The 20,223-nt window shown below is 31.3% G+C and overlaps 3 protein-coding genes across 3 annotated transcripts; 2 read left to right on the top strand and 1 right to left on the bottom strand.

Annotated features, from left to right (window-relative positions):
- Positions 1–4,220: 4,220 nt before the first annotated feature.
- LOC114420680 (probable serine/threonine-protein kinase WNK5) lies at positions 4,221–4,675 on the bottom strand. The gene is made up of 2 exons (XM_028386511.1): positions 4,437–4,675; positions 4,221–4,323 (listed from the first exon to the last, which is right to left on the bottom strand). The coding sequence occupies exons 1-2, from the start codon at positions 4,673–4,675 to the stop codon at positions 4,221–4,223; spliced, it is 342 nt and encodes a 113-aa protein (XP_028242312.1).
- An 8,233-nt stretch (positions 4,676–12,908) lies between these two features.
- Positions 12,909–16,919, top strand: LOC114419621 (transcription factor bHLH30-like). Its single transcript, XM_028385344.1, has 2 exons — positions 12,909–13,837; positions 16,036–16,919. The coding sequence occupies exons 1-2, from the start codon at positions 13,520–13,522 to the stop codon at positions 16,537–16,539; spliced, it is 822 nt and encodes a 273-aa protein (XP_028241145.1). The 5' UTR covers positions 12,909–13,519; the 3' UTR covers positions 16,540–16,919.
- A 1,404-nt stretch (positions 16,920–18,323) lies between these two features.
- On the top strand, positions 18,324–20,053 carry LOC114419620. The gene is made up of 2 exons (XM_028385343.1): positions 18,324–18,819; positions 19,614–20,053. The coding sequence occupies exons 1-2, from the start codon at positions 18,551–18,553 to the stop codon at positions 19,909–19,911; spliced, it is 567 nt and encodes a 188-aa protein (XP_028241144.1). The 5' UTR covers positions 18,324–18,550; the 3' UTR covers positions 19,912–20,053.
- Positions 20,054–20,223: the final 170 nt, after the last annotated feature.

Genomic DNA, 20,223 nt, shown 5'->3' with positions numbered 1-20,223 from the left:
TCTTTGCTAGATGAGGTCGGCTTGAAAGATTTGAGACCGGGCCTAAGAGTGTTAGAAAAACACATTTGTTTGTTGTCCACCTAAGCATGAGCATGAGAAAGCTGAAGTTGGACATAAGAGTAAGTTTATCAAACTCGAGAATTTATACACATTCGTGAGAGTTCTATAGACTCGATTTGTGGACTTAACTCGTAAACTCGTAAGAGTCTACTTCATATAAAAATAATAACAAAATATCTATAAATAACATACTAATTAAACATTTCAACAATATAATAAAGCAAAACAGTAAATTATAATGTCTAGAGTATTTAAATAATCAAGTATAGTAATAATGCATCACTACTAGATAATAACTTACAGACGTTATTAGAAAACAAGAGTTTGATATTATTAAAGGTGAAAATTTTGTATTTGAGAATAACACACTCAATGAAGGTATGTTGGATGTTAAACAGACAAAAAATAATAAAAAATGACTTACATTTGGGTCTAATTTTTTTAACTTGCTAATTCGTTGACTCGGTGGTAAACTCGAGAGTCTACCGAGTTTACTTAGAATTTATAGAGTTTTCCCAGAGTCTACTAAAAAAAGTTTACTCAAGAGTTAACTCGCAAAAGACAAGTGAACTCGTAAACTCGAGAGTTTGATAACCATGCATAGGAGTGTTGATGTGGCTTAAGTGAGGTTGAAACAAAGGATAAATGATCAAATTAAAGGAGATTTCGATAGCTTTGGTTTGGGGAGCTATTTAGGGTAATATGAGGGGCTGAAAAATTCTTATTTGTTCTTTATGACTTTCCTATCAACTCTCGTCATTTTGTGCATAATTTTTTTTTTCATTTTTTGAATCTTCTTCTCTTCTTGTAGTTATCTAGTTAGATTTACTCTTTGTGGGGATTGATGTAATTGAGTTCATCCTTATGTTTATATTCAAGTTATGAATCTATGTTTATTGTTCATTATTAAGTATTCTCTTTTATGTTAATGCTTACTTTGGCTTGATTACTCATTGTTTGATTTTGTGGTTTGAATGATCATTGAAAAATGCCTTTGAACTTAGAAATGGGGAAGAACATCTAATGAGTTTTGTGTCTAGGAATAAAGTAAGACTACTTAGTAATCTTTTAACTCTTGTTCTTAAAGCAAGTTACTTGGCTAAATTAATTCAACGGATTTGATAGTTTAGTTGAAAAATTTAGACTCTTTCCATCAAGGGATTGGTGTTTAGGTATTTTTGTGAGTTGAAGATAATAATTGGACTTTGAACTAGAGGAGTGACCTTTATTTGCATGAGGAGGTGCTTTAGTGAAATCAATCTCTATTATTTTATCCATTGTTATTTTGCCTATTTTTACTATATTTCAAGTGTTTATAAAAATTATCTAAAAGAGTTTCTTGCTCTTTTGCTCTTTATGTTTCTTCATGTCCTAGCTTTTTATTTTATTGCATTTCAATTAAATCGTTGTTCCAATAGTTATAGTTAGTGAAAGTTATTATTTTATGAGTATTACATAAGTTCCTGTGAATATATTTGGACTTTTATTTTATATTATTTGTGTAATTTGATATGCTTGTGAAGAAGGTATTAGCCTCCTCAAAAAAGAGTTATATTTCAAGTTTTCAACCATTATATTATTATTATTATTATTATTATTATTATTATTATTATTATTATTATATACTTCAACCATCACTTTATTGATGAGATGATTGAGAACTCTTCCTATATGCTCCTCAAATACTAAGACGGTTTTGCATATTAAAATTTTGATGTTATTTTTTTAATCTTGTAATTTCATTGAGGGTCCCTATTAAGCTAATAAAGAAGGAAATCTAGAGAGTTAGTAACTCTTAACATTTATTGCTATCAGCCCGACGAATGCGTTCAATGAGGTGAAGTTGATACATATATAAGCAGTTACAATATACAACTACACATGAAAATCCAAAATTGATTTAAGCGGCAAATTGTTTTGGTATTGAATATTTCTGGTCTTTTAATTAAATTTAATTCAACTGCTTTGTTAGTTACACTACAACCCAATAAAAATGTTAAATGGAGGGGATTTTGGTGGGATGTCCAAATCAATCCGTGCTGTAACCAGGGTTAAATAAATTTATGTGGAAAAATGTTGCAAGTCCCAACCGACATCGATCACAAGGTACTTATTTATAGAAGTTGTTTTCACATACTTAATTAAATTTTATTACTTTAGACAACTTACTTGTCAAGCATAATTCAACAATAGATATATTACTTTATAGGTCGCGCAAAAATAACAAAAAAAAAAAGTCAAAACGCCCCAAAACTAATTTATATCAACATCTCCAAATTAATTATCAACCTCTCCATTCAGAAGACGACACTTTGCCATCTTAAAAACAAAAAACAAAAGGGGTCCTTTACTTTTCGGATGCGTAAAGAGTACAAACTTGAAACGATGGACTACTCAAACTTAAGGCTGCACTTCAACAAAATACAATTAATTTTTAGCTATTTAATAATTTGAAAAATATGATGTTTTCCAAACTGCACATGGCAAATGTAACATATTTGATTAAGTTGCATTATCTTGTAAGCTTCATAAGCATCCTAGCTTAAAGAGGAACTTAAAAATCCACAACTATATTAGCAAAATCATGATTATAAACTGCATTCGCCTTATAGAATAAAGGAAGTGAACATTACCATGCATTAAGGCAAATTTACGAAGGAAGGACATCTTGGAATGGTCATATAATCAAATTGAAACATTACATTACGAACAGAAGTTAATGTCATCCAACACAAGATTAGGTATTTGTCGGAGGCACTTCTTGATATCCTAGTTGTTTAATCTCCCTCCCTCCCTTTTTAATAAAAATATTACAGGAATCTCCATGGAAATGTTAAGCATGATCATATGGGTTGTTTCGTCTTCACCTCCTCCTGCTTCTTTTTCCTTTTTTTTTTTTTAATTTGTTAAAAAAGTACAATAACTAAAAAACATTGTAGCTAGGAAGCATATAACAAATGCATGTACTAGTGCTAGAACAACCCTGATGCAATGTATTTGAGAAGAAAAATATTACTTTTAGGTAGTACTTTTAATTCTCATATAATTCACGTGCTTTAATAATTTTATTATAAATTTATTTATATATAATTCACGACTTTAACATCAGTCTTAAACCAATCAATATTATTTTTTACAATAATAATAATAATAATAATAATAATAATAATAATAATAATAATAATAATCTTCAAATTACACAATTTAATATATTAAATTATATATTAATTCTATTCCCTATTTTAAGGAGATAACCCTATCATAAACTTATAAGCTAAAAAAAAGTGTTTCTTAAATATATTAATGCACCCAAAAAAAAAACAACATTTTATTCTACTTAAAAACATATAATATTCTGAATTGATTAAACTAAGGCATTAAAAAGACTTATACATTTCAGGGCAATGAAAATACCAGTGTGATTAGGTTGAGCTGCAAAATGGTGGGTTGAACTGTCACCCAAGCAACACAAAATTCTGGTGTGGCTGATGGTTCACATCAAACACAAAATTTCAGTTTATAGAAACAAGGTCTAGATTACTGATTCTGATCATGGACAATTTGATTCTTGCCAGTTAAAACTTGATTTCATATAGTTCTAAAAAGTTTTCATTTTGTACAAATCAATCCTTTGATAGATGAAATTGTTTATAAGTTGATGTGCATGTTTGGATTCATATTGAATCGTCCAAAATCACAATGAAATACTAGTTAATTTTATTTTAGGTAAATATTGAGATGTTTGATCCAACATTAAAGAATTTGGTTCTAGATATAAAATTGACTTTGAATTGAAATAACTTTAAGTGACTTTAATATTAGATAAAAAATAATAATTTTACTATACTAACTTGCTTTTAAAATAAAAACATTCAAATATATATAATTTAACTTTAAAATTAATTTTAACCAAAATCAATCTTGTCTAATGTGTTTAACTTCTAACCAAGTTGACAAATTGGAGAAGTAATTTTGAAAAAAATGTGCACTTTCAAGAACCAAAGCAATAAAAGTTACCACACTTTCATATATTGAATTACCTATGACACTGTGTGCATGTTAGGAGCTTTTAAGTATAGCTGCCGGGCCTAAGTCACCAATCTTGACCCACCCCTGATGGCCATTGACAAAGATGTTGCCACATTTAAGATCTTTATGTATCAAGGGAGGATATGGCTATGTAAATACTCTAAACCACTTAGAATCTGGCGAGTCCAATTCTTAACTGCTCTGATATCAACTCTCTTGTACTTCTGCCTACACCTATAAACATAAATACATAGTATGTTAACACAAATATAATATAATTTATGAAATATAGATGGTTAATTTAAGCTACATGATTAGTAAACAAGGTTCAAGAACTGATTGATTACTCTCTAAGGGTGTCGGAGGTGAACAATTCAGTGACGAAGTTAAAGGTTATGTTGTTGACATCGATCAAAGAACCATAGAAGATCATCATAGAGTCAGGGTTGAGGTGCTTAAGGAGATGAACCTTTGAATAAAGACGCTGGAGTTGCTCTGGTGAGTGAAAGACATCACCAAGCTTGACTTGATTCCAAGCCACTTCAATCTCTACTAACTCATCAAATGCCCTATACATAGTCTTCATTGCTCCTTATATCATCTATATGTATATAAATGAGAACAAATAAAAGCATTTTGAAGAGTTATTCTTTAAAAAAAAATTATTTATAAGGTTTTTTTCCTCAATAAGAACGTTTTTAGAGTTTTTTCTTAACCTTTAGTTTCTCAATCTATTATTTTCATTTTCATTTTTAAATTTAATTTCATTATTTTTAAAAGAATTTATCAATGATGAAAAGTAACCTTATATCATATATAAATATAAAATATAATTTATATGTCAAAAACATTTATTTTTTACAAATTTTAATTATAATTTATATATTCAAAAGTATTTATTTATTATAAATTTTAGTTGTATAAAGTAAATATTTATCTTCTGCATTGCACATGTTGGTTAATATACTTGTTTTCATAACATGAGAAAAGAGAATGAAATTCTTTTACCATGATATTAGTTAACATACTAGTTTTAAATTATTTAATTGAACATTTCAAAATTATCTTAATATTTAAGGATTTTAAAGATTCAAATAAAAATAAAGAAAATATTCATTTATTATGTTTTCTTTTTTTTTTTTTTAGTTTTGTATTTATTTTCTTTTCTTCTTCTTGTAAGTCATAACATCCAAATATATACATGGCCACCCGTAACAAACTTAACTTTTAAAATATTAAACACAAGAAATAGAAAAATATAAATTTTAAGAAAGAGTACTTAGGAGAGTTAATTAGTTTTAATAGAAGTGACTAGTCTTCTAACAGCTATTTGAATTTTATTAAAAGAGATGTCTATATTTAGCATAAAAAATACTAGCTCAAACACGATTGTTTCTTTTAAAAAATACATGTGAAAATAAGCTTTGAGAAAATACTAAAAGAAAATACACTTATAATAAACTTCTATGGTCGTAAATAAGAACTTTTTTACAATAATAAAAAACTATTTGTATGAAAGTAGAATAATATGAAAATTATTTTACGGTGCATGGATTATTTTGGTCATGTTGGATTCAGTAAACAACATCTTGAATGACATTGGTATCACCACACAGGATGGTGCCTATGGTTCTCTTCTGGATAGCGACAATGACAAACAAAATTTCAAAAACATCAGAAGACTACATCAAGGATGGAACATCATGTTCAAAATCCACATGTACATTGCAACTTAATACTACACTCATAATGATGCTTCTTGCAAAAGGATAAAAGATAAAAGCAAGACCTCACTGAAGATGTCATTTCCTGACTTCAATGTGCCATAAATAACCCTTGTACGGTGAATAATTTTCATACAATTATACTTTTGTAAATAGTTTGTTATTATTATTATTATAAAAAATAGGTCGGAAATAAACAACAAGCTTCTTCATGACATGTCTGCGTTGGCACTAAGATACCAACGAGATTCTCGGAATCACGTCTGAGATTCTGAAGAGTTACTTTCAACATTAAAAAAAAAAAATACTCAAATTAATAATTGCATCCTGATCGATAACAGATAATACCTCACCAGAAGGCTGGTAGGAGGAGGGTAGGAATAGGGTAGACATGTACTCACTACTCACTCTGATTGAGTTTAATTGAAAAATAACATTTTTTTTGTCAATTTCATGAGAGCAAGTTGAAAATATATTAGAGTTCCTGTCGATCAACCTCGAGTTTACCAAAATAAAAAGTAATTGGGGGTAAGACTTATTTTTTTGCTGATGGGTAAGACTTATTTATGATAAACATTTAGAAGAAAAAGATAAATTAAACCTTAACAAAAAAACTCATTTTAAGTAAATAAGTTAGTCTTAAACCTTAATTTTAAAAAACAAATCAGGCTTGATCCCTTCCTAACTCAAGCATTCCTTTACTTTTGTACCAATTTAGTTCTATGAAGTATATCGTAAAAATTTACTGTGAAGAAAGAAATGAAAGTTATATATGTAATGAAATTTATTAAAAAAATTACAATACATATATCTTTATTGAAATTGTGTTATTATACTAAAAGTATGAGCAAAATTGCTATCATCTATCCCTTAAGAAATGCATTTATTACAAAAAAAAAAAAAAACTACTCGTATAATTTCACTTCCTCCATTTTTTTAAATGAAGAACCGCCGAAGGACCTCTGTTTTTCATTGGTTTTTGTTTTAGTTACTTAAAATAATAAATAAATATGATAGCACAATTTTTTAAAAAAATTAATGCATAATTTTACGGCAAGAAAAATAATAGAGTAAAAGGTTTACTTTTTAATTCGTATAAGACATTTTTTACTTAGTTTATTTATTTCTACTTTTTCTTTTAGTCATCTAAATAAGTTGATGAATTTTTTTTCATTTCTTTTCTCATACAAACAATATATATTTTATACTCTATTTTTCTTTCATTTCTTCCCTATTTTCCTTACAATCCAAATTAAAGGTTGATTCCCTAAGCTGTTGTGGTCTTTGTGGAGGGAAGCAGGGGCGTGGCGTGTTTCAAGCTGGTCATTGATTACTGCAATTAGAAGATGTTTATATCTCACTGCCGCGTTATCTTCACTCGTTTCTACCGAGAAGCGAATCAATGTGCTGATGCACTAACTACTAATGCTTGTCTACAGTGGAAGATGTTGTGTTTTATGATCAGCCTCCTCAGTTTTTAAAATCATTGTTTTGTTGTTAGGTCTTACAGTATTTTTAATGGGAAATTTTAACTTGAGATCTTAAATTATTTTTTAATAAATTTTATTAAAGATATCTTAAGATCTGTCTCATTTTTTCTCCAGTGTTAAATCTTATTCAGAGATTTTAGATAATATGGACTCATTTTTATATATTTTATTTAATTAATTAAATTAAATATAAATAATTAAGTAATTAATTTTAATGAAACATTGAATAAAAAAATTAATAAATATTAAGAAATAGGAAAATGAGTAAATTTAATTTTATTTATGACTAAATGTTAAATAAATGAAAAATATATAAAATAGATAGTAAAAAATTGAAAAATATTAATGTCAAAGAAAAATTAAATTTTATTATTGTTGTGAATGTAACATTCCCAAATATACTTCACCAAATCGGCTTGAAGTTGTTAATGAATTCCTCGTGTATGCATAATGCATCTTCTTTGCAAGTATGTAGCAAAGTCACGAGAAGTAGTACGATATATTTCAATATTTGAAATTTCATTTTCTACGTGATCATAATCAACATCGACATTATTATTGAACGTATCTCGTTCATCTTCGACAATCATGTTATGCAATATAATGCATGTTAACATTATATCCTTCAATGTATCTATGTTCCAGGCACGTGATGGACCACATATAATTGCGAATCGAGATTTGAACACACCAAATGCTCGTTCAACATCCTTTCTTGTTGCTTCTTGACATTTTGTAAATAATTTTCTTTTAGGACCTTGTAACATTGGTATGATCTTCACAAATGTAGGCCAATCTGGATAAATACCATATGCAAGATAGTATCCCATGTTATATGGAGTTTCATTAATTGTAAATTGTACTGGAGGAGCTCGACCTTGCAAAACGTCATCAAACACAGGCGATTGGTTTAACACATTAATGTCATTGTTTGAACTCGCAACTCCAAAAAATGCATGTCAAATCCACAAGTCTTGTGAACCGACAACTTCAAGTATTATTGTGAGTTTGCGATGATCACCTCTACGATATTGTCCCTGCCATGCAATTGAATAGTTTTTTCACTCTTAATGCATGCAATCAATAGAACCTAACATACCCAGAAACCCTCGTGCATCTTCAATACGTAGTAGGCAATTGATGTCATTGTTGTTGGGTCTTCTCAAGTACTTTTGTCCAAATATTTCATTGACACCCCTTGCAAATTTTTGTAAGCATTGAGTTGTAGTGCATTCACCAATTCTAATGTACTCATCCACACAATCAGCAGGTGATCCGTATGCAACTATACAAATAGTTACAATGCACTTCTGTAATGATGAGAGATCCATTCTACCAACAACATCAAATCTCATTTGGAAATACTTATCGTGATTACTGAGAGCGTTAACAATTCAAATGAACAATTATTGCCAGATTCGGAACCAATGTCAGAATTGAGTCTCAGTGTATATCGAATTTTTTGAGAAGTAGTCATTCATCAATCGTAGATGTCCATCTTCATGATTGGGATTAATGACTCTTCTAGGCCTTCTTTGTTGACTGTTGTTGCCTCCTTGTTGTTGCATCACACGTAAGTAGCTCATGATTTGTTCATCACTATCGTCATCAAGTGTTTCGTAAATAATTTGTTTCCAAGCTTGGTCAAAGTCATTATCTTGACCCATTGTATGAACGATTGATTGCACAAACAAGTGAAAGAAAAGTATTGTTTGAAGGAGACATACAACAATGAATGGTAATTGAACAATTAAATACCAAATTGTACAACGGCTAGTTTCATAACTGCCAGTTTCATAAATTAAAATAAATTGAAAAAATTATAATATGATTAAAATAAAAAAATCAAACATGATTCTTAAAAATACAAATTAAAAGGTGGTTACAACAAATTAAAACTACCTAACAAATTATAACTAGATTCCTAACTTAATATGAATTATTTTACAAAAGGCTTCATGGTCTTTGAATTAAGTCTCAAACATTGTAGAAATGTCTTTCATTAGAATGTTATAACTTTTTTTTCCAATTTTGTCTCCCTTAAGGTTGCTAGTTTGACCTTGATAACATTTCTTTCCCTCATTGCTTTCTCCACACCAGTCAGATCAACAAGATTGGTAGATGTTCCTACTTCTTTCCTTTTGCTCTTCCTTTTGGCTGCCTTTTGCCCCATTGGACAGACAATTGGAAACGATGTGTCAGCTTCAACATCTTCGACCGGTATTTCTAGATTAGATGATAAAAAATATGTCCCAAATGCTAAAATCTTCGTCCTTTTAGAGCAATTTTCAGTAAACTGCTCTAATCATTTTTTTGATCTTTCAAGAGTTGCTAAGCATGTTCCAAACCAAAATCGATTCCTTCGTCTTCCTTCCAAATGGCATATGCATTAAGATGACATTGTTATCCGTGCAACCACTCATCTTCAATGATACCGCTTGCTTGTAATGATCCTTGAATTTTTGCATGTTCAGATTAATTTTTTGTCGTCGTGGTTTCAATTAATCAATTGCTCTTTCGCGGAGTTCACCTCAAAATTTGTTGTAATTTTCCATGACTCTCAACCGAAATGCTTCTTTTCCTTGACCAACACCAACAATCGGATCAGTTGAGATATTGAGCCATGAACTAATGAGGTGTGTATCTTCTTCAACTGCAAAGGAGACTCGAGGCTTCCTTTTTTTCGAAAACCCTCCTATTTCCTCAACGACAATCTCATCTAGCCCGATTTGGGTAGAAAATTGTAGAAATTACGAACCAACGTCATCATTTGAAACCATCGTAGGATTGTTTGTTGGGATCAAAGGAAATGTCTACGAACTTTGAGAATTAATGATAAAAGGGGTTTGAGTGTTTGACATAAAATAATTTGTTGGTGGTGGTGGTAAAAATAGAGGGGGGGGGGGGGAGGAGGACGATTTTTGTGAATTTTGGGCCGAAGGCGGCATGTTGTAATTTTATAAAAAAATTTATTATTTTGCCAATCAAATTGATTTGGATCCATTTTGGAAAAAAATTATCTGACCTTGAATTTGAAAAAAAAATAAAATGAGATTGAATATGAAAAAAAATTGAGCTTGAATTTGGGAAAAAACTTAATTGAGATGGAATATGAAAAAAAAATTAACTAAGATTGAATTTGGAAAAATAATTAACCTTGAATCTGGAAAAAAAATTGAGATTGAATTTGGAAAACAAAATTAACTGAGCTTGAATTTGGATACTAGAGGTTCACAAATGAAAAATGAGAATGCCAATTGGGTATACTGTTTGAACTAATTTATACTGTGTAAACCAATTTCCGACCATTCAGATTTTTTTCCGGTCGTTGTACTGTGTAAAGTGTTTTTTCGACCGTTGCACTATGTCATTCGTATTTTCTTCTCCAAATTTTTGAAAGTTATTGTGTACTTAGTAACAGTCATTGTGTACTATTTTCAATCCCAAGGCTTTCCCCCAACGTCCACTCTCCTCTCTTCTTCTTTTCTTCTTACTTTTTCCTCCTCCCTCTCTCTTGTCTCTTTATCTCCCTTGCTTCATCTCCTTCCCCTACTTAGATTTTCCCCACTTTTCCTCCTCCTGCCTCTCAGCCTCTTCATCTCCCACACTCTCTTTTTCTTCTTCTCACTTTCCCCCCTCTTGCAACCTTCCTTCTCCCTCTCCCCTTCCCTCTCCCCCCTCGTGCGACCTTCTTCTTCCTTCTCGCACCGTCGCTCCGCGACCTTCCCCCTCCCCTTTTCGTGACGCCCAACATCCAATCAACAAAGGTATTTTTTTCCTTCGTCTTCTGTTCTTCCATTTTTCATTTTTTTCCTTCTTCCATAATTTTTTTTGTCGTTCCCACGGGTTGATTGTTGCTTCTGTGGTTCTATTTGCAATTTTTTATTTTTTTAACATTGTGCAGAGATCTTCATGGTTCTTCTAAAAGAACTCATTCTCCACCTTGGAGATCTCTACACTATCTTTATTACAAGATCTCTGCAAGATCAGATCTTGAGCATAAGATCCTTGCTGAAGATCTTGTATTAAAGATGCTCTTAGGAGTCCCAATTCCTAGCGTTGTTATTATGTAATCTCTTTTTCTGGACTTTTGGCTCCGTTGAAATCCCAAAAAAAAAAAAAAATAAAGGTTACTAGTGGTCGCTCTCTTATATCCTGTCTTAGAGTTCTCTTCCCATCACCTCTCTAACAAAAATCATAATTATATGTTATATCTAGTTCTTTATATATATATAAAAAAAGTTATGTTAAATGATATGTCACACACACATATAAAGTTTTATGTGAACAATTAATAATGTCTTTAATTTTTTATAATTAAATGAATTGTGCATAAATGTAAATCTTATTACTTCTATTATTCTTTATCATATTTGTAATAACAATTTTTTAATACGCACAAGGTGTGACACGAATGATTTGTAGTTTAAATTCCTTAGGTATATGAAAGAGGTTTAATTCCACACTATGTGAAGAAAACAACATTTATGGGAAAAGAAGTTACTCTTAATTAGTATTCTACTGAGGAACTAGTCTCATGACTTTTTACTATGAAATATCTTGCTTTTAAATAAAAAAAATTTAATTAATAATTACAAATTTTCAATTTTTTCCACTAAAATAGACTGTTACATAAATATTTTAATTAATTATACTTTTTATCTTTCAATAATTCTAATGGTGTTATTTTAGTTTTTTGGATTCCAATTGCATAAACTTATCCTTTGGATTTTGTAATTGTGTGATGCTGGTTTCTCAATCAATCTTCAATTAAACTGGTTTTGCTAACATTACATTATTTAATGACATGATAATTTACGTGTTACATGATATATATACCAAACATGATTTGATTATACTTTTGGTCTTCTACGAGTGTCAAACATAAAAAAATAAAAATGTAATTAAGATATGTCAGCAAATGCATGTATTAGACCATATTTAATTATCACATTATTGGCATATCATAATCTAGTTTACATTAGTAAAATCTGTTAAAAATTTAATGCAACAGTGGCAGAAACACCAAAATTGTACTGTTACCATACTTATAAGACCTTAGCAGAATTAAAATATAATATACTAAAATCGATCCATTATTACCTTATAAACAAAAAGTGCAATTAAACGTGAATTTTTATAAGTGATGGACGAAGCTGCGGCGAAGCTACACGACTCAACCATCCAAATGTCCAACCAATCACAAATTCAATGTTACCTTATCCCGCTCCCGCCACCCAAAAAGAAAATATAATTATTTTCAATCAGCATTCCAATAACTTTATTTATTATTATTATTATTATTATAAATCACAGTTCGAGAAGGATAGTTTAAGCCTTGCACGGCTCTAAATCCAAACCAACAAGAAAAAGCAAACAAAAATATATATATTACACCCAATGAATTGGTTTCCACTACTGTGAATAATTCAGTAGTAACAGTACTATCAGCACAGGAGCATTAATGTACTATTGCTATTGCACATTGACTAAATAATGAGCTTAATATAAATATAAATATATATTATGGACATAGTCAACATTATACACCTTAGTTCTCCTCCAAACAGTACTATATATATATATATATATATATATATATATATCAGCTGAAGATCATTGCTCAGTGGTGATCTTCTTTGTTTGTGAATTCTATTCTATCAGCACTTTCAAATTTCAAGACAGCAAGCATATCATAAAACCTTGTCCCTTGTCATTACTTTCACGGAAATCCAAGTCAGAGTCAAGTCTCAGTGTCTCACTTCCCAAAATTCTTCACCCTTTTGGCCTTTTCCCATTCAGAAATATGATTCAGTTCAATACAACCAAGATGAAAAAGTGGATGTTTTCACACTGATCTTCTCCTTAAACCCCGTCAAGTTTTTTTTCTTCTTTTCCCTCGCCTAATGGAAGTTATGTCAAACACCATCAACAAGCAAAACAACAACGTAGCAGTTTCACAAGGCACCATCCACTTCCAAAAGCTTTCTTTCTGGTTCGCAACTCGAACTTGTCCACCGGGTTAATTTCCTTCTTATCTTTCTCTTGTAGCTCCACTCCACTAAAAAAGTTTGAAAGGTTTTAAGTCCACGACCGCAATTTCTACTACATAAGTCAAGGTTTTTGGAACCATTGTGATTGTAATTGTGGTTGCATCGACTGTATTTGTTCGCAATTTTTTACAACATCAAGGATCATAATAAAACCTTTAGGACTATGGTTTACTCCTTCTATGACAAAACCTCTTCTTCTGGCTCTGATATTTCGGGGTTGATCAATCCTACTTTGAACAACCTTGGAGCTTCCAATGGCGTTTCGCGGGGCGGCTTGTCATCACCACATTCTTTGGTTTTTGAGAGTGAGAAGGGAGAGCTAGTGAAGTGCCCTGCAACTGCAAAGGTAGGGAAGAGTGAGATTTGTGAGGCCAAAGCTTTGGCTGCTTTGAAGAACCATAGTGAAGCAGAGAGGAGGAGGAGGGAGAGAATAAACGCTCATCTTGCAACACTACGTGGCCTTGTGCCATCCACTGAAAAGGTATGTTTTTATTCCTTCCTTTTACTTCTATTGCAAACTTGTTCTTTTGTTGTGCATGGCTTGTTATAGCATTGAATTATTTTGGCTTTTTAGTTTCATGACTTCACTTTGACTGTATAATTGGTTAGCAACGGATCCAGAAAATTTAAGTTGTGAGGGTAGTATTCATATATATAAATTGAGGAATGATAGTAGTTAGCACCACACTCTCTTTGGTTAAAATTGATTAAAATCTACAAAATCATGACATAGAATCATTAAATAGGATGTGGCTTTTCAATAAATTTTAACCAATATAGAAGAGACTAAGTTAGAAAATGCGTTCCTTACATTTCTTGTATAGATTTATGGGGGCAACATTTATATTATGCGTTGAATTAATTTTTTTACGGCATTTCAAATTTTGAGGGCATTTTATTATATATATATATATATATATACATTATGAAAATTTGACTTTTATATAATTACCCTACTTGAAAGATTATGATCAAAATGGATTTACTGATATAATATTTCTAAATTTTGTTATCTAGCCAGTTCTTGCAAAAGAACCGTGACAATGTTTCTATAAAATGCATATTGTGTTGGAGATATGAAAATGAAATAATAGATTTGTTGTTAGGTTGAAACTAGGTGAGAACTGAGAAACGATCATGGTCTTCGTTTTTGGTTGAACCGGTTTAAGTTTGAAGAAGGATGAAAACACAAGCTATCCTATCTAATCTGGGAGAGTTGAGAATAAAAGATTTTGAGTAAGGAAAACATATATTAACTTATCAATCTGCTGCTTGACATAAAAAATTCCGACTTTTTGACATATTAGTCCAGTTTTATACACATTTATTCAGTTATGGTACTTTTATTTTCTGTTATGTCAAAATGCTTGTGGCCGTGAATGTACATTTCCCTTTCATGCTGTATAATAGTTTTAAAAATAGAATGGAGCTCAGAGTCTGCAGTATATAAACACCACAAGTTTTGAGGTTTGAAGCACATCATTGTAATTATTGTAGTTAAATTAAGGGCTTTTGATTGCATCATTCTTGTCCTTGTGTGGTCAACTAGGTATATGGAAGTTGCTACTTGGCTAGAGTCAACTATCAAGGTGCATCACTTGATTATGTAATGTGGAATTATTTATTATGTATGACATACATTCACACTTATTATAGTTCATGATAATATATATTGTTTTATGATCTCATATTCTTTATTCCCAAAGTGGAAACCCTTCAATTATTATTCAATAAGTTATGTACATGCAAACCAGATGCTTCCTCCTTGTGCCTCCACGTCATTAGGTGAATATTACTGGCCGTGGATTATTCTAGTTGTGTTTTGTTCATTTAATTGTGCAGGGTGTCCAAATATAGCTTCTGCTATTTATATTTTTTTATTTGTTAAAAGGTTACTGGTTTTGGTTGGATTGAGTTCTAGGAAATACTTTTACAAAAAAAGCAAAGGAAGTAGACAATGAATTCTTTTGGTGGTTTTCCTTGAATAAGTCATATGAACCAATTTATAAAACATTAAGTACTGTAGAATGTCAATTTTGACTTGGTTTTTTAATTTGATGGTCCTTATCTTAGGGGAGAAAAAAAAGGAGCATAAATGTCATCACCAGAATCAGATTGATAAGTTATTCCTATCAAGTGTTGTTGTAGACATGCCTGCTGTTGTTCTGGGTGTCATATGACAGAGTCAGTTTCTTTAAGTATTTATGTGATGGTTTGTGGTTTGCATGATTTGTCTTGTTTTGTTGTACAGCCATATTCTGTTTGTTGGCTAACTGATAATGGTGTGGGACATGGAAGGAAAACCATCATAAAGTTTTAAGCATTGGATAATCAAAACTGGTTAGTTGTTAGCCACTTAGTTTAATCAGCTTAATTAACTAATTACTGGGTTTGGCCTCTCTTGCAATGGAGTTATCAAAATGATTTAAGTCATCATTATCAAAGGACCAATCAACTTGAGCTATCACTTATCACTTATCACCCTAATAAGCTTATGCTGAAGTCATGTAGTGGTAGTAATTAATTCATAAGGTCACTGTCCTTGTAATAGAAATAATTAGTAGTTTTTTTAGTAAGTACCTGACTAAAAAATTTGTGCTACTTTCTTCGTTAATAAAACATTTGTTAGAATGTGTTGATTTTGATTTCGATTTCGCGGGTCAATTGTTACTCTTTTAGATGGATAAAGCCACTTTACTGGCTGAAGTGATTAGCCAAGTGAAGGAATTGAAGAAAAATGCAATGGAAGCAAGCAAAGGTTTTCTGATCCCAATGGATGCTGATGAAGTGAAAGTTGAACCATATGATGATGAAGGAGGAGATGGATCCATGTCTTACTGTGCAACTATCTGCTGTGATTTCAGATCTGAAATACTATCTGACCTAAGACAGACCCTTGATTCCCTTCCACTGCATCTAGTCAAGGCAGAAATTTCAACTTTGGCAGGTAGAATGAAGAATGTGTTTGTCTTCACGTGTTGCAAAGGAAACATTAATAATATTGATATTGAAAAATGCCAAGCTCTTGCAAGTACTGTTCACCAGGCACTATGTTCTGTGCTGGATAAGGCTTCTGCCACACTGGATTTCTCACCAAGAACATCGCATGCAAGCAAGAGGAGAAGATTATGCTTTATTGAAACATCCACTTCCTCATGCAACCACGGATCTTGTTTGTGCTGATGTCAACAATTTGATGTGTTAATCTTATTTGTTTCTGCAAGTGTTAAAGAGTGTGGTATTAGTATTTCTTATTTGTTGAGGAAAGCTAACAATACACTTGATAGTATATTGTTTCATATATTTTCTATTATTGGGTGAATCTCACTAAACAATAAATGAGATTCATTAAGTAGCATATGTGACATCACATAATGAGAGTCACGTTTATCCAATAATAGAAATTGTGCTAAAAAAAGTTTGTGAGAGAATGCACTATTCGTCTTACTATGCAGCAAAATTATAGCTGTTTGGATTACCCTTGCATCCCTTCTAAAAGTATATTTAGAAGTATTCTTTTTCGAAGGTACAAACAGCAATCAAAAGTATGTTCACAATGATAATCCAAACAAGTACTACTAGTGTGATATTTCTGAATTTGAAAAATGGCTTGTGTGGAAGCTGTTATGATGTATCTATGCGGAGCAATTGGCGATTTGTGTTATATATGTAAATAAACCATACTTTTTTTTAATAATTATGGAACCTACAAATTAATTTAACCGGCCAAGATTCAAATTATATTTAGTTATAGGAAATAAGATTTTGTCCATATGATCAATTCAAATGGTAAGAGACGAATGAGCAATTGCTTCAATTCAATTCTATCATGAACTGCTGCTATTTCCATATAAATTGGTGTAACCCATGAGGTTTGAATCATAAAATGATGTGAGCTAAGTGGTATTTTTTGGAAATAAAGAAAAAGGGTGTGCAAAGGTAACAAGGTAATCAATCTTCTTGGAAGGGTTCATAAATGAAGCAAAACGGTGTGAGCTAAGTGGTTGAACAGGAAGATAATCAATCTTCTTGGAAGGGTTCATAATTTTCTGGCATGTAAGATTTTGCTTGCGATGTTTCCATAACTAGGATCAAAATGACAATAGTTAACATCTAATGTGAGGGATATTGGAACGAAATAGTCTTACTACTACCATCTTATTAGACAATAATTTGTTGTGTTCAATACTCATCAAGCCTTTTTCGTATTTATTATCATTATCAGTATAGAGGCCCAAATAAGTTAAGAGCATCTTTATCCCTGAAACGGTTTTGGATTGCATAATTTTTGTTTTTCACTTACAAATTGTATATAGAATTTTGCTTCCTTTTGGTATGCCATTGGCACAACTATTTCACTCTACTACAGCATTACCTTCTAAAGGTACAACTTATTTAACAAAAATGCTGATAAGACACTCTTTTGAATAGACCTTTTACCATTAATTATTATTTATTGAAAATGATGAGTTTGGGTAAATCTCACTTTTAATTTATTGATTTCCCCTCTAAATTTTATAATTTTTAATAATTTTTAACCAATAATAGAATATGGGTTAAAAATAATGTGTTAGAGAGTGTTTTGTTGAAACTCCTCTTCTTTAAGAATAAAACTCATCCGATAAAACACTTTAATTCGATATATGAAGGTTAAAAAGAACAACGATAGTAATGCTTTAATGGAATAAAATGCCTTTTTATTCAAAAGTTAAATATTTTTTTGTTATGAATAACTCTGCCCAGTTGATTCGTGGTCGGTGGTATTCAAAATTTAATCAAATATAATCTCATATTAATTGCTTCATTTTATTAATTGCTCTGAGTAAATATCTTAAACGGAAATAAATAACCCTCTAAATTACTTTCAATTACTTAAAAAAATTCAGTAAATAGTGTGTTACGATTAATAATCATTAAAAACATATGTAGCATCAGAATTAAATGCAACAATGCTCCTCTGCATGCACTCTGTGCTTCCCAGGGTCTAGTAATTGTCTCATTGCTTAACTTTATATCCCTCTGTTGTCTCTCTCTTTCTCATAAGTCACAAACACAGACAAAAACTACAACAAGAAACATGTTTCCTTGTGTGTCCCCCCCTCAAAACCCAACCTATCTGCTTCTTAATTCTTATTCACCCAATTCCTACTCCTCTCATCAAACAAGGTTGAATATCTAGAAAGAGTGGTGTGTGATGGAGAAGGAGAACAGTGACAAGGAGGAGTATGTGATGATGTTGCAAAGATGTGTGAAGAAGCTTCACTTTGGAAGCCGGGAAGAGAAAGAGGTGGCAGCAAAGGTAATTGAAGAAGGGTTGGCTAAACAAGATGTTGTTAAGGTGAGAGAGATGACAAGTGAGCTTGGGGTGGTGAGAGTGTTGGTTTCTATGGCAGTTTCCGAGGTGGCTAGTCGCCACCGAGTAGGACTCAAGGCCTTGATCCACCTGTCCAATGGAACTCACGGGTATGGTTCAAAAACTCATTTGGTTTTAGGTGAATTTTGTGTATATAAAAAGATAGTTAAAAAATGAGACTGATAAAGGTGGTTCTTTAGCATGAAGTAGTCATTCACAAAGTCAGTGAAAACATCAAACTGATATAAGAAAAACTACATTGTAATAATTCTTTATCTTTGTTCTTTCTGCTGTTTGCATCTCTTGATGCAGCTCAATAACGCACACTGTGTTTAAGCTTATTCACTATATTGAGCAACTATGACTTTGGATCACCGTTCTTTAAATTGTGGTGGTCAACTATGGTTGCAAACTTGCAGGCTGCAGCCATAATATTATATTACCTCTAGTTTTTTTATTCAGAAATTGGTATATAATAAAGCCTTTTAAGAAACGAAGTTATATTATAGATTATAAAATGAAAAGGTATAATATCATATCAAATGTCAACGTACGTAATACATAAACAGATATGTTTATGAAGTACAGGTATATTACTTTTTTTAATGTGGGTCATAACTTTAAATAATAGATAAAGTTTTTGAAGGTTCTGCAATTATATTGTAACTGTAATTGTAACTATATTTATCTCAATTTCCTACAATTTCAATATAACCGCGACCAAACTTTGAAATCATCAACAATGAAATGAATTCCAACACGGAATAGAATGAAGGTTTCATCATTCCCGTTAAAAGAATAACATTGACTAGTTCTTGCTAACAAGCGTTTCTTTTTGCCTTGCTTTGAATTTGATTGAATTGAAACTTGAAACACGGTTTGCATGTTTTGTTATTTTTTCCAGAAACAAGGCTTTGATAGTGGAGGCAGGAATATTGTCCATATTGCCTAAGAAAATTGACCTTGAAGATGAATCAATAAGTGAATTTGCACACTTACTCTCTTCATTGTCATCTCAAGGCACCATCAAACGACGCCAAGATTCTGCATGTACAAATCGAAACAAAACACAATGGAACGATTCTTCTTTTTTCTCAACTCCACCCTATTCTGCTAACTCCCAAGTATTACTTGCTAACTCCCAAGTCCAATATCATCATATTTCTAGTATACACCAAAACATAAAACAAAAACCTGTATGATATATTCTGTATTGCGTATATCAAACACTACACAGATTTTGTCCTTAGAGGAATGGTATCAAATCTTTTGCCCCCATCCACTCCACCCACACATTATAAAGCAAAAAGAATAATCTCCAGGTTTTTATCCAACAAATCCGTAACACTTGCCTCAATCTCGAGCGTGGGAAATGAGCTGGTACCACGTTATACAAGTATTTATTCTAATTCCAACTGATTACAATCAGTGATCTTATCATCTACAAGAAGTTGCACCATGCAGAAGTGGTCTCGATATTTCAAAACTTAACAAGTATGGAGTCTATGCTCATC

Source organism: Glycine soja, chromosome 7 (genome assembly GCF_004193775.1).
Source record: "Glycine soja cultivar W05 chromosome 7, ASM419377v2, whole genome shotgun sequence".
NCBI lineage: Eukaryota > Viridiplantae > Streptophyta > Magnoliopsida > Fabales > Fabaceae > Glycine > Glycine soja.
The sequence above is the reverse complement of the archived record's forward strand: the minus strand, read 5'-3'. Positions and strand labels throughout refer to the sequence as shown.